The 13,492-nt window shown below is 36.0% G+C and overlaps 2 protein-coding genes and 1 long non-coding RNA gene across 5 annotated transcripts in view; all 3 read left to right on the top strand.

Moving 5' to 3' along the window:
* The window catches only part of LOC137642449 (trypsin Tyr p 3.0101-like), a 126,927-nt gene that overhangs the window by 4,717 nt on the left and 108,718 nt on the right, over positions 1–13,492 (top strand). For all 3 annotated transcript variants that reach the window (XM_068375009.1, XM_068375011.1, XM_068375012.1), the window contains exons 2-3: positions 831–871; positions 1,445–1,554. In XM_068375009.1, the coding sequence (XP_068231110.1) occupies positions 831–871; positions 1,445–1,554 (151 nt within the window). The remainder of the gene's footprint in view (positions 1–830; positions 872–1,444; positions 1,555–13,492) is intronic.
* LOC137641973 (uncharacterized) lies at positions 1,902–4,480 on the top strand. The gene is made up of 3 exons (XR_011044619.1): positions 1,902–2,018; positions 2,267–2,370; positions 4,365–4,480. It is a non-coding gene; the product is annotated as an uncharacterized lncRNA (long non-coding RNA).
* LOC137642451 (trypsin-1-like) lies at positions 4,920–13,246 on the top strand. Its single transcript, XM_068375014.1, has 7 exons — positions 4,920–5,060; positions 7,665–7,830; positions 8,309–8,393; positions 8,700–8,877; positions 11,568–11,698; positions 12,110–12,236; positions 13,027–13,246. The coding sequence occupies exons 3-7, from the start codon at positions 8,376–8,378 to the stop codon at positions 13,083–13,085; spliced, it is 513 nt and encodes a 170-aa protein (XP_068231115.1). The 5' UTR covers positions 4,920–5,060; positions 7,665–7,830; positions 8,309–8,375; the 3' UTR covers positions 13,086–13,246.

Genomic DNA, 13,492 nt, shown 5'->3' with positions numbered 1-13,492 from the left:
ATTAAAACCTATCTTTCATACATAAGCAATAAAAAACTAAAAACAAGATGAGAAATAAGATAGAACAGAGATCCCGCGTGTACCTTCAAGCACGAGAACTCTACCCCAAGACAGTGGAAGACCACAGTACAGATGCTATAGTTCAACCCAAGACTAGAGCATATATTCAAAGAATGCCATCAGGGAAAGTAGAAAACACTTGACAGGTGGTTGCTTTTTACAGCACTATCAATCCTGTCTACCATCTCACAGGATATACCAAACACACAGGTCCAATTATATAAGTTCGTGACGTAGAACTAGTAATATGATTTAACGTAATTCACTTTGGTGAAGGTTAGGATTCTAGAAAATGCCGACACATTTTACAACACTTCTAAAGTAAGGTTAGAGTTAACAGAATCTCTCTAAGTTGTATAAGAATCCCTCTTTATTACCTTCCAGTTGTATGTTGTCCTGTTCCCTTTGAATAGGGAAAATAATACTTGATTTGCCTTTACCTAACCTGCTTCTCTCTTCAACCCACCTAAGAGTAACATTAGATGCATATGCATAAAACTTTAGGTAGCAAGGGACTCCCTTGTGTATTTGTTTTCAGTGTAGACATCATTTCATATCTAGTTTACGTTTTCACTGGTGCCTTTTTTCCCAGGACTGTAGGAGTGCTATAATTTCAAATAATTTTCTTGGCATAAGAAAGACTTTTCTATGATGGTGTTTGCTTGTCGGAAGGAGGACTGTTACACTACAAATTGGTCTGATATAACTAATAAGATTCTATCTGAAATATTGCACTTGACATTGCCCACATTTCTTTATTTTATCTTCAGAGCCTCTGGAGTGTTGGCGCCGCTCCCTCTCCCAACGGAACGTAAGTAAACGGGTTTGTTGCCTTAACATCATAGAATTGCAATTTCGTGAAAACTTACGAACAGGATCAAAATGACTCTAATCAGTATCCATCCCATTCTACTATTGAGGACAAGTCTAGTTGCCTCTGAATAAAGCAACTCAAACAGAAACCAACACCAATAAGAACAAAAATAGCAAGTGGTAAAATTGAAATTACCCATAAAATGAGAGGCAGATCACTTTTTAAGGATAATAATACCAAGGAGTTAAACAACAAATAAGATTAAAATTTAGAATGTATTTTTAGAGAGCATTTTCTATATATCATATTTTTTTTCCAAAAACTTCATATGCCTGTTTCTTCCTAGATCTACACTAACTCTATGGCACGGCCTGTTACTTAGAAGTGCAACTTCGAAGAGGTGTATTCCTAAAAATAAATTCAATGGTCAGGCCAATGTCAGTGACAGCTATTTTAGGTTGTGTTAATACAACGGATCTTAATATTTATTTGTAGTCAAACCATTCTTTACCTATAGATCCTACCCTTTGCTGTATAATGATTTAATTTTTTCTTATTCTTTTTGTTCAGGACACCTTTCGCCCTACAGCCTAAGGATGCTGTAGACGCTGAACACAATGACATGTTGTTTCCTCGATTCTTCGACTCTCTCGAAGATGAATCAAGGAATAGTGAACATGGTAAATGTCTTGTCTAACTTCCCTTGAGAGCTTTTCAGCAAACTTATGGAAATTCAATCTTTATGGTTATTGAGATACAAAAATTATATAGAACTCTTTAAAAATTATCCATATGGGGGGATCTGCCACATTAAGCAGATGTATTGCTTGCAGATGCAGGTGTTGTGCTACTGTTAAAACATGCAGATTTATTATTAAGCTTGAAGTATTTTATCTCTCGGAAGGTCTCAAACGTTCGTATAATCTCATCAATTCATTTTTGCAAAATGTCTTCAACGGCAGACTTCTCTAAAACAGTTGCTTCTTATTAACTGACCTGCACTTCCCATTTTTGTCTCCTAACCAAAGTTGGCTCCCTTTTGGGTGGCCTTTACAAACTGGATCCGGGCCAGACCGTCACCATACAATCTCCAAAATACCCAGACCGATTCCCATATCTAGTCATGAAGAAATGGACCTTCCTGGTATGTTCCAATGCAAAACTGTTTCCTGTAACTTGTCATTTCTGAAATTAATAATTTTTTTTGTACCATCCAGCATTTTTACCACCTCAAGTCACACTTCTATCTTTCTCCAAAAGTTTTAAAAGAAGTAAAGTATCTAATGGTCTCTATTTTCTTTTCAAAACCTAAGAGGATCATTTTGATAAAGCCTTTGTTGATGTAGTATCTTAGCTTATTGTTTTTTTTTTTTTTTTTTTTTTTTTTTGCAGGGAACGTCTACTTCCTCAACCATATCAATTACTTGCACGGATGTTACACTGGATAGCTGCTGGTATTCTTCCATAACGATCTGGGGACTAAATCTCTTCAAAATGTAAGATGCAAGTAGTTCTATTACTAATATAGATTGTTCTAACTACCTGTCAATCATCAACCTCTGTAAAGGTTTAGGTTCTAGTTTGAGAAGTCTTGAAATCCTTTTAGTCTCGGATGTGTGCTTGCACGTTTGTTAGGTAGTGAAGTTTAGGGACAATAGAAAAGATTGTAGATAACCTTCTGGAAATATGTTTTTGAAATTGCTAGATATATAAGAAAATACAAATTTATCCAAAGAAGCATGTGCCTAAATACAATTGTGCGGCAAAAGAGTTTTATGAGTTAGTGGAATAGATGAAAATTATGTTAATGGATATAATGGGACAATAAGGAGTGTTACAAGGTATATCATATCTGTTTGAAGGGAAGTCAAGATAGATGTAGGTTTCATGAGTGGAATATTGATTTATATGAAATTAAAAGGAGCTTGATTGGTTGAAAGTTAGAATATAGTATTAGAAGATATAAGATGATAATTGTTCTTAACCATTAGATATAGATCTGAAAGGAGACTATGACGAGGTTATAAGCAACATTTAGTAATTGTGGTTCCAGAGCAGCTTGGAGAAGAAACAAAAATATAAGGAAATCGATTAGGAAAAAGCTTCTGATAGAATACAAAAATAAATTAAAATTTTAATTTCTAATCCTGTCCTACCATTTAACTCCCTATATCCTTCTGAGGACTTTGTTCTCAAATCTACTAAATCTGTTGGAGACAGAATAACACCAATCTCACTAAACTGATATATAGTTTCATTTTTATATGTAATTTCAGGCAATTTGATTTTCAAATATTACTTAACCTAGCCATTGTCTGATTTGCTTTTTTCAGTCTTTCACTAAACTAAATACTTGAATGATTCTACCTCATTAATCCTTTCTCCTTCCAATGATATTTCATCTTCAATTGCATACTCCGTTTTCATCATCTCTGTCTTTCTTCTGTTTATCTTCAGCCCAACCTTGTGTGATATTTCATGCATTCTGGTGAATAAGCATCACCAATTCAGTCCACTCCTTCTCCATCAGCTTTAACTGTTCTACGCATTACAAAATCCATGAGGATAAACAACATAGGTGACAACACATTCCCTTGGAGTACTCAGCTGTTCACTGTCATTTGATAAGATTCCATTAACAATAACTTTGAACTTGCTATGCTCATGAACAGATTTAATTTTACATATTTATGAGGAATTCCAAAATAATGCAGACCTCTCTGCAAAATCAACCGGTGCACACTATCGAACGCTTTTTCATTGTTCACAGGTGCCATGAAAAGGGGATTTCTATATCCTATGCATTGCTGTACATGTCTCAAAATGAATATTTGGTCAGTGCAACTTTTCCTTTTCTAAATCCTGCCTGTTCATCTCTCAGATTTTCATCAATCTTTCTCGCCAGCCTCTTTAGAATAAGCATACTATATATTTTCATACCAACTGACGTAAGTTTCATGCCTCTGTAATTATTGCAATAAGTCATGTCTCTTTTTTTTTTTTTTTTTTTTTTGCTATTTTCATCAATACTCCTAACTCGCATTCGTGAGGTTTTGCCTAATCATGCCACATTCTGCAAAATAATCTTGTAAGATATATATATATATATATATATATATATATATATATATATATATATATATATATATATATATATATATATATATATATATATATATATATATATATATATATATATATATATATATATATATATATATATATATATATATATATATATATATATATATATATATATATATATAGTGAATCAATGATTAGTTCCTAAAAAATTGAAGACGAAATTGTTTAATCCTTCAACGACAAAATCCCCTGATTAAATTAATAACTCATCCACTGCTTGAGACTTTGATAATAAAAAGTTCAGCGCAGCCCTATGCTTGGTCCCACGTAGCTAAATGGCGTTCTTGACTCCAGAAGAAGTACTGGTTATATTGATGTGTTGCTAAGATCTTTTTTCTTTCCACAGATATTGTGATACACAGAGTACTTTTACGGCCACAAGTGAGAACAATCACTTGAATTTTAGTTTCTTTTCCAAATTCTTGAAAAATTATGGATTCCAATGTACTGTTACTGCTTCAGGTAAAGATACTCTAAAAGTCAACCATTTGTATTTTGTCTTTTATGAAATTCTTATCTTTATGGACGGTGAGGGATTGAGAACTTTTATAGACCCTTGAAGTCCCTTCCCCCCTTTTTTATTTACATTGAATCATAACCTAACTTCTTTCTCACCTGAACTAATGAAGTTCATGTCGTTGTTTCAAATCGTAATCCATATTACCATTTCATATAAAATTTTAGCTTATTAACTTATCTATAACCTCAACTAGATTGTTTTCTTAGCTGTCCATCAGTCTTTTTTTCTCCGTCCGTGTCTCTGTAATATTTCTACTTGTTGAGTATCTAAAAAAAGAAAACGTCTTGTGATGAAAGACATTAAGAACTTGGATATTGGTAATCGACGTTGAAAAAATTATGTGGAATATTGGAAGGATAATTTTTCTTTCAGACACGACCACAACATCCACAACTTCAACATCCACAACTTCAACATCCACAACTTCAACAGCCACAACTTCAACAGCCACAACTTCAACATCCACAACTTCAACATCCACAACTTCAACAACCACAACAACACCAGAACCTTATCAATGTCGTAAGTACAGTACTATTGTAAATGTACGAACATTCATAAATCTTAAAATTTTAATCCAATAAAAAAAATCAAACAAAATAATCACTAAATTGCTATATGAAATAACTGACTCTTCTTATGCATCAAGTCATTTCTATGTTGAGGATCTGTCTATTGTGATCGCTATAGGTAATATTAGTTTCCCAACGAGGGAAAAAACCTGATGAAAAAAGGCTCAAGAGGAAGACACTCCTATGAATGTGCAAAGTAAATATCATACTGCAAAAATACACCTACAGCATTCTCTCTCTCTCTCTCTCTCTCTCTCTCTCTCTCTCTCTCTCTCTCTCTCTCTCTCTCTCTCTATAGTTCAAGATGGTTAGAGATTCATAAATTACATGAAAAAGCTTCAGGCGTTTCAACCAGACTTCTCTCAACTTGGTCTTTTACAAGGACTCATTTCTTCCAAAAATCTTTGCCTTTCTACAAAGCAACAGCAGTTCCAAACCATCTGCTGTACTTTTGACAAAGAAACACATAGTCAACAATTCCATTGTCTCTCCTTTAGAAATATCTTCTACCTCCAATTCTGTCTTGCCTTCTTCAAGTAGATGTCCAGAATTACATCAAATATAATTACCAATAGCCCGATCAAGAACACCGCTTCCCATGGTGTTCCAAAATCTACTGTAGATTGCCTCACTGGGATCGAATAATTATCATTATTCACCCTCCGAGGCCACGCTCGTCATATTAAGGCACGATATTTAGGGACGTGGTTAAAATGGACAAAGCAATCGCCATTAAGGTAGAATCACATCCTTCAGTGAAAGAAAGAATATCTTTGGCACCACTCCATCTTCTTTGGGGTCAAATTGGGAATAGTCTCCTACATAGATGATGCATCCAAACCTGCAGTTTTGAGACAAGTTCCCTTAGCTAGTCTTCCACAAGGGAGGCATCTAGGTAATGTCATGACTGTGGGCATTGTACTGTGTACTTCAATTGGTTACCATTTACGGTTCAATTCTTATTTTGATAGACCTAAGCAAAAAAAAAGACGGCAACAGTTGTTTTATTAAATATTTTAACTATTTTTATTTTACAAATTAGTCCACAAAGTTTTTGGATTTTCAATTTAAATAATCCTATTAATAACTAAATTCCATTTTGCACCAACTTCCATTATGAATTTTTTTCATACATATTCGATGGAGTTCTTAATCGAGTTCATTTACTCTTTTTCTTATATTAACGAACAACATTTTTGAGAGGAATCATTCATTTCTCTATTATGGTTCAATTGCATATCCATAGAATTTTATCATAAATAGTAAAAGTAAATGACGAAGACAACGATTGAAAAGTAGTTTCATATAGCATAACCAAAAAAAAATCAAGAGACCAACCTATTATGCTTCTCTTTTATGGAGGTCCCTTCAGTGACACTCTCTGACGTACATCTGCTTCCACTCCACCATTTTCTGCAACAACAGACCACAAGTACTTGAACTGATCCACCTCCTCAAGTAACTCTCCATTCAACATGACATTCAACCTTCCACCACCTTCCCTTCTCGTACATTTCATAACCTTACTCTTACCCACATTAACTCTCAACTTCCTACTCTCACACACCCTTCCAAATTCTGTCACTAGTCTTTCAAGCTTCTCTTCTGTGTCTGCTACTAGTACAGTATCATCCGCAAACAACAACTGATTTACCTCCCATTCATGATCATTCTCGTCTACCAGTTTTAATCCTCGTCCAAGCACTCGAGCATTCACCTCTCTCACCACTCCCTCATCATACAAATTAAACAACCACGGCGACATCACACATCCCTGTCTCAGCCCCACTCTCACCGGAAACCAATCGCTCACTTCATTTCCTATTCTAACACATGCTTTACTACCTTTGTAGAAACTTTTCACTGCTTGCAACAACCTTCCACCAACTCCATATAACCTCATCACATTCCACATTGCTTCCCTATCAACTCTATCATATGCTTTCTCCAGATCCATAAACGCAACATACACCTCCTTCCCTTTGGCTAAATATTTCTCGCATATCTGCCTAACTGTAAAAATCTGATTCATACAACCCCTACCTCTTCTAAAACCACCCTGTACTTCCAAGATTGCATACTCTACCATACACTTTTCCAAATTTTACTTAACCTAGCTATTGTCTGATTTGCTTTTTTGAATTTTTAGCTAAGCTCTAATTCTAAAGACCCTCAATTGACCATAGTTCCTAAATACTTAATTATTATCATGATTATTATGGAAAATAATTTAATTTTATTATATCTAATAAGGTAAAGTATAGCTTGAATTTTATTTATGCTTGTAAACAAAAAAAAATCAGACTAGAAACCATATAGAACATAAGGCAGCACAAAAAACGTGGAAGTGTCTAAAAAGAAATCGTGTGAATCTAAATATAACCGTTAACTTCATAATAAGTAGAAACAATCTTATGCCAGTGCTTAGCTAAGGCAAGAACTTGAAGAGCTGGGAGTAACTGTAGACAGCCCACAATATATAAAAGCTTTTAGAATTAAAAAAGTAAATCACTAGAAAACTTTAGTCACTGAAGCCTCTGATCCTCTTGCATAGAATGCGGCCGATGAAACCCAGTGGAACGGATTATTGGAGGCCAAGAGACAACAGTGCACGAATATCCTTGGCAAGTCGCGATAACTTATGGTTCATCAACACCAATATGTGGTGGTGCCATTATCTCCGACAAGTGGATTTTAACATCAGCTTATTGCGTCGATGGGTAAGAAGTCTCCTTAGGGGCTAATGCTCTATTACTTGGGAGACGCAGAGCTTTCGATTTACTACAGTCTTCAGCCTAATTCAAGTTAATTTCGTTACTTATCCTGGTATCCTTAATTTCCAGCAAGGCTTTTCTTCAATAATAGATCTAGGTTTATAATATATTCCATAAAAAATGTTCGATATAATAGACCTAATGTTTTAAACCCTAAACCATTCATTTCGATCTCCTTCGTGCAGAAGTATTCTGAGCCATTCATACAATGTCTAAATTATAAAATCTTATAATTTTACGCAATTCACTTTGTATAAATCAAGTTAGAATATAAATTTTAAAAAAGCATTCTTTTTTATCAAACTATTCTCCAGCAAACGTGAAGCGACTACTTCATTAAGTAACTTGGTCTTTCTAGAGACAAACATTCCTTTGTCAAGCAGAAATGACTGTTGTCCCAACTCTTGCCCTTTTCAACTTTCAGATCAGATGTTACTGTCGTAGTCGGGGAACACGACTGGTCAGTAACAGATGAAACGTCGATAACACAAATGATTGTACCCTCAACAGTAAGTCTGTAAACGTTTGCTAATTGGTAGCAAACATTTCTTGATAAAAGATTTTCTTTATAAGAAATCAGAGATTTAGACATTTTTTTTACCTTTCGGCCTTTCCTAACAGAGAAACTCTTGCTATATGCATTGCAGTAAATTTTCTTTTTTAACGATGAAAGATGAGGAAATTTGACGTAAATAATGCAACACAATGCAGTAAAATCTTCCGGATTTAAAACTACTTGCTGTAACGGAAGGTATACTATAAAAAGAGACAATGTGACGTGGGAAAATAATTTTTATCAATCAATATCATTGCAGATCATCATGCACCCAAAGTATGACCGTACTACTCGTGACCACGATGTGGCATTGATCGAACTGCCCTCTGCGGTCAACTTCTCTCCAGACAACACAATCGCTCCGGTTTGTCTTCCAGATGAAGACAATGACTATAGCGATGTGGATGCTACAGTCACCGGCTGGGGAGTACTTCAAGGTTTGCATGATGAAAAGGCTCCACGTGATAGGAAATATTTGGTGCTACTCTAGTGTGATTCCTATCATCAGGATTCTACTATAGTGTGATTCCTACTCTATTTTTGGGGTATGAGGTGATTCTTACCAAAGGAGGATAGATAAAACATACTTCTTGACACTATTTCAATGTATTTTATTCTATAAAACACGCTGAAAATCCATAAAAGTCACTTTAAACAATCAGAATTAAGTTCAAAATCTCAATCTTGCTGTCTAACCAGAAGGTTGTGACCTGGGAAGGGGAAGCCCTGGCTAAAGGTTGTGACCTGGGAACTACTAGGTTAGGTTAGGTGGGTTTGTTAGGTTCTGTACCCTTAGTAGGAATCATCCTATAGTAAATTTTAATCCCCATATTGAGGTAGGAACATAAAATGAGGGTAGGAATCATGCTATAGTTGCACCAAATATTTATTAGACTTGAGCAAAAAAGAGCGGACATTTTTCCCCCCAAAGAAATATGTTGATCTAAATTACAATTTGCGCATGAATCTACGATGTATTTGTCTTTATTTTTGTAACATGTTTTCTATTATGCACACATAAGTTGCATGTGGTTTTAATGGCCACTCATAAATGGCAGAGGCAAGAGACAGTGACAATGCCCTTGCGAGCAGGATAATGCCATAAAGACTGACCATGTATACATATGGCCAGTGTCCAAGCCACCTCTCCACCCAAGCTAGGACCAGGGAGAGCCAGGCAATGGTTGCTGATTACTCAGCAGGTAGACCTAAAGGTTACACCGCCTTCATCCTTGACCGCGGTCTGGCAATCACCAGGCAGGGACGTTTCTAATAGGCCACCACCTATATATATCCATCCATCCATATACCAAGGCACTTCCCCCAATTTTGGGGGGTAGCCGACACCAACAATGAAACAAAACAAAAAGGGGACCTCTACTCTCTATGTTCCTTCAGCCTAATCAGGGACTCAACCGAGTTCAGCTGGTACTGCTAGGGTGCCACAGCCCAACCTCCCACATTTCCACCACAGATGAAGCTTCATAATGCTGACTCCCCTACTGCTGCTACCTCCGCGGTCATCTAAGGCACCGGAGGAAGCAGCAGGGCCTACTGGAACTGCGTCACAATCGCTCGCCATTCATTCCTATTTCTAGCACGCTCTCTTGCCTCTCTCACATCTATCCTCCTATCACCCAGAGCTTTCTTCACACCATCCATCCACCCAAACCTTGGCCTTCCTCTTGTACTTCTCCCATCAACTCTTGCATTCATCACCTTCTTTAGCAGACAACCATTTTCCATTCTCTCAACATGGCCAAACCACCTCAGCACATTCATATCCACTCTAGCCGCTAACTCATTTCTTACACCCGTTCTCTCCCTCACCACTTCGTTCCTAACCCTATCTACTCGAGATACACCAGCCATACTCCTTAGACACTTCATCTCAAACACATTCAATTTCTGTCTCTCCATCACTTTCATTCCCCACGACTCCGATCCATACATCACAGTTGGTACAATCACTTTCTCATATAGAACTCTCTTTACATTCATGCCCAACCCTCTATTTTTTACTACTCCCTTAACTGCCCCCAACACTTTGCAACCTTCATTCACTCTCTGACGTACATCTGCTTCCACTCCACCATTTGCTGCAACAATAGACCCCAAGTACTTAAACTGATCCACCTCCTCAAGTAACTCTCCATTCAACATGATATTCAACCTTGCACCACCTTCCCTTCTCGTACATCTCATAACCTTACTCTTACCCACATTAACTCTCAACTTCCTTCTCTCACACACCCTTCCAAATTCTGTCACTAGTCGGTCAAGCTTCTCTTCTGTGTCTGCTATCAGTACAGTATCATCCGCAAACAACAACTGATTTACCTCCCATTCATGGTCATTCTCGCCTACCAGTTTTAATCCTCGTCCAAGCACTCGAGCATTCACCTCTCTCACCACTCCATCAACATACAAGTTAAACAACCACGGCGACATCACACATCCCTGTCTCAGCCCCACTCTCACCGGAAACCAATCACTCACTTCATTTCCTACTCTAACACATGCTTTACTACCTTTGTATATATATATATATATATATATATATATATATATATATATATATATATATATATATATATATATATATATATATATATATATATATATATATATATATATGTATATATATATATATAATTGACACTCAAGCTAGGACTGGGAAGGCCTGGGAATGGCTGCTAATGATGCAGCAGATAGACATGTTAGCTACCCCAAAAAGCAGCTCCTCCCTATTTCACGGGGACTGTGAGGTTATGAACACTAGTGACAAATTTTCGAGCTGCGACCAGGCCTCATACTTCAAATCCATGTATCATAAGTAAATCAGAGACGTTATCCATAAGGCTGGCACATCCAACTGGGCTGAACATTCTAGAATAGATGTAGGATACTTTTGTGGATTCAATTCAATGCATACTTGATATTTTGGCCAAACTACTTTCTGCTTGAGGGAAAATATAAATATCCATTTTGAAATAAATAACCTTAAGGTAGTTAAGATTAAGTGTGACTTACTTCTTCCAATAGGTCCTTTGTGATGGAAATTCTCACCAATCTTTCTTTCAAATTCCAGGTAAAGTAACACATTAACAACAATTTAACGTTGCAGGTGGTAGCCAATCTGAGACGCTTCAGGAGGTGGTAGTTCCAACAATGACCAACGCGGCGTGCGCAAATATATTTGCAGCGATCACAGATAACATGATTTGTACAGGAACAGATGATGGAGGTCCTTGTGCGGTATGGAGATTTACAAAAATTTATTTATATTGTAAACTTAACATAGACTAAGTTTCTACCAACTTTCCATTTCTCGTTGAACTAATTGATAATTGAATTGTAAAAATTCATGTTTGTATGTAGTAAATGCAATTTGAATCATTAGATAAGAGTTCTAAAAGAAAGACACATGAATCATCATATTAAAAAGAGATGATTGATTCAAGAGACCATAAGACGCACGGATAGACTGATAAAGACAGACAGACAGAGAGGAGATGATAGTTTGTGTTTTACTAGAATTATGTAATATCCTTCGTGATATTCAAAACAATAGTTCCCTTACAAATCAATTTCTATCACAGCCAGGAGTCTAATTATTAAGACATCCCCATTCCAGTAGGAAATCGATATGATAATTTCTCTTCACAGGGTGACATTGGCTGTCCATTGGTGGCTCCAGGCAACACAGATGAAACTTTCATGGTCGAAATTGGAATTGTCTTGGGGGGTGGTTGTGGCTCTTCCGGAGATCCTACGGTATACACCCGAGTGAGCAGTAAGTAAAGCGAGGCTAAGATAGTTTGAGAGGTTTATATCCGACCAGCATCATGTCCATGTGAATACTGTGTTGGGAATAAATTTTCAAAGTAGACAGACATGATTATGAAAAAAAGAAAATTATAACATAATCCAATGTAAATGTATTTGGCAATTAAATGATATTCATCATTCTAAGAATAAACAGATGATTTATGAGGTAAGTTTAACACTAAATTAATAAATAGAAAACAATCCTGAAAACATTTCATAATATATAGTTGAAATAAAAGCTTTTGAAGATCAAACATCATAAAAGGGGGTCTAAAGTTTCAAAGCTACACTGATAAACAAGTTTCAACACAAAACTTGTAGGTAAGCAAAAGAAGACCAGGCGTTTTCCTAGGAACTAAAATTATTGAAAGGTTTTCAGACCAAGCAGTCCTTAATTGGACAAAAGCACAGCAAATTAAAGAGGTACTCATGTTTATCAAAAAGGAGCTCAAATGTTTTTCCTGAATGTAAAAGCATACAATGTTATGTGGAAGTTTTAAAATTTAAAGTAAAAAAGGAGAGGTAGTTTCAAGCCCAGATTAAAGTATATAGCATAAGAAAAAAGTTTTAAACATTTAGATTGGTATCAAGATGGAAAATGAATCCAAAAGATGAAGGCGATTCATAACATCTAAGAATGGCAAAAACCTAATATCTACAGTGATCAATAGAAAACACAATTATTGCCAGGCAATAGTTCACCATTTGTTTTTTGAGAATGTGATGATGAATCAATTTTTAATCCTTTTTTTCAGACTATGTCTCTTGGATAAATACAATCATAGCAGGTTCCATAACTTGCCCAAGGCCATAAGGAACGTCTCATGGATCACAGCAGACCTTAAAGGAAATCCATCTCCCTGTTTGGACAGTTTCATTTCACTGACTGAGGATTAATGTATTGATATTGGCTTTATAATTATACTCTTCAGTAATTTGTTTTGTGATTGCACCATATATTAAACATTGAGCATCTAAGAATTCTTTTAATTCATTTTCCTTTGTTTGATGACTATTATGACGACCATTTGTCAGTAACACACCTGTGTTAGTTATAAATGGTCATCATAAATAGCCACATGTGAATTCCTTAATGAGCTATCATGGTGGAGATGGTTTGATTTCAAGCCTAAGTACAGATTCCTGAATTTGACAAGAATATGTCCTACTGACTTGGAGTGAACTTACATCTGGAGGCAGGGTAGTTCAGCAGTAGGAGGT

This window comes from Palaemon carinicauda, chromosome 6 (genome assembly GCF_036898095.1).
Source record: "Palaemon carinicauda isolate YSFRI2023 chromosome 6, ASM3689809v2, whole genome shotgun sequence".
Taxonomy (NCBI): Eukaryota; Metazoa; Arthropoda; class Malacostraca; order Decapoda; family Palaemonidae; genus Palaemon; species Palaemon carinicauda.
This window is presented reverse-complemented; position numbering and strand designations above follow the sequence as displayed.

What these genes read in the sequence shown, in the direction of transcription:
- LOC137642451 (XM_068375014.1), top strand. An exon ending in CGGCTGGGGAGTACTTCAAG is followed by an intron (nt 8,878 to 11,567) that starts GTTTGCATGATG and finishes TTAACGTTGCAG; the next exon opens with GTGGTAGCCAATCTGAGACG. An exon ending in ATGATGGAGGTCCTTGTGCG is followed by an intron (nt 11,699 to 12,109) that starts GTATGGAGATTT and finishes TTCTCTTCACAG; the next exon opens with GGTGACATTGGCTGTCCATT.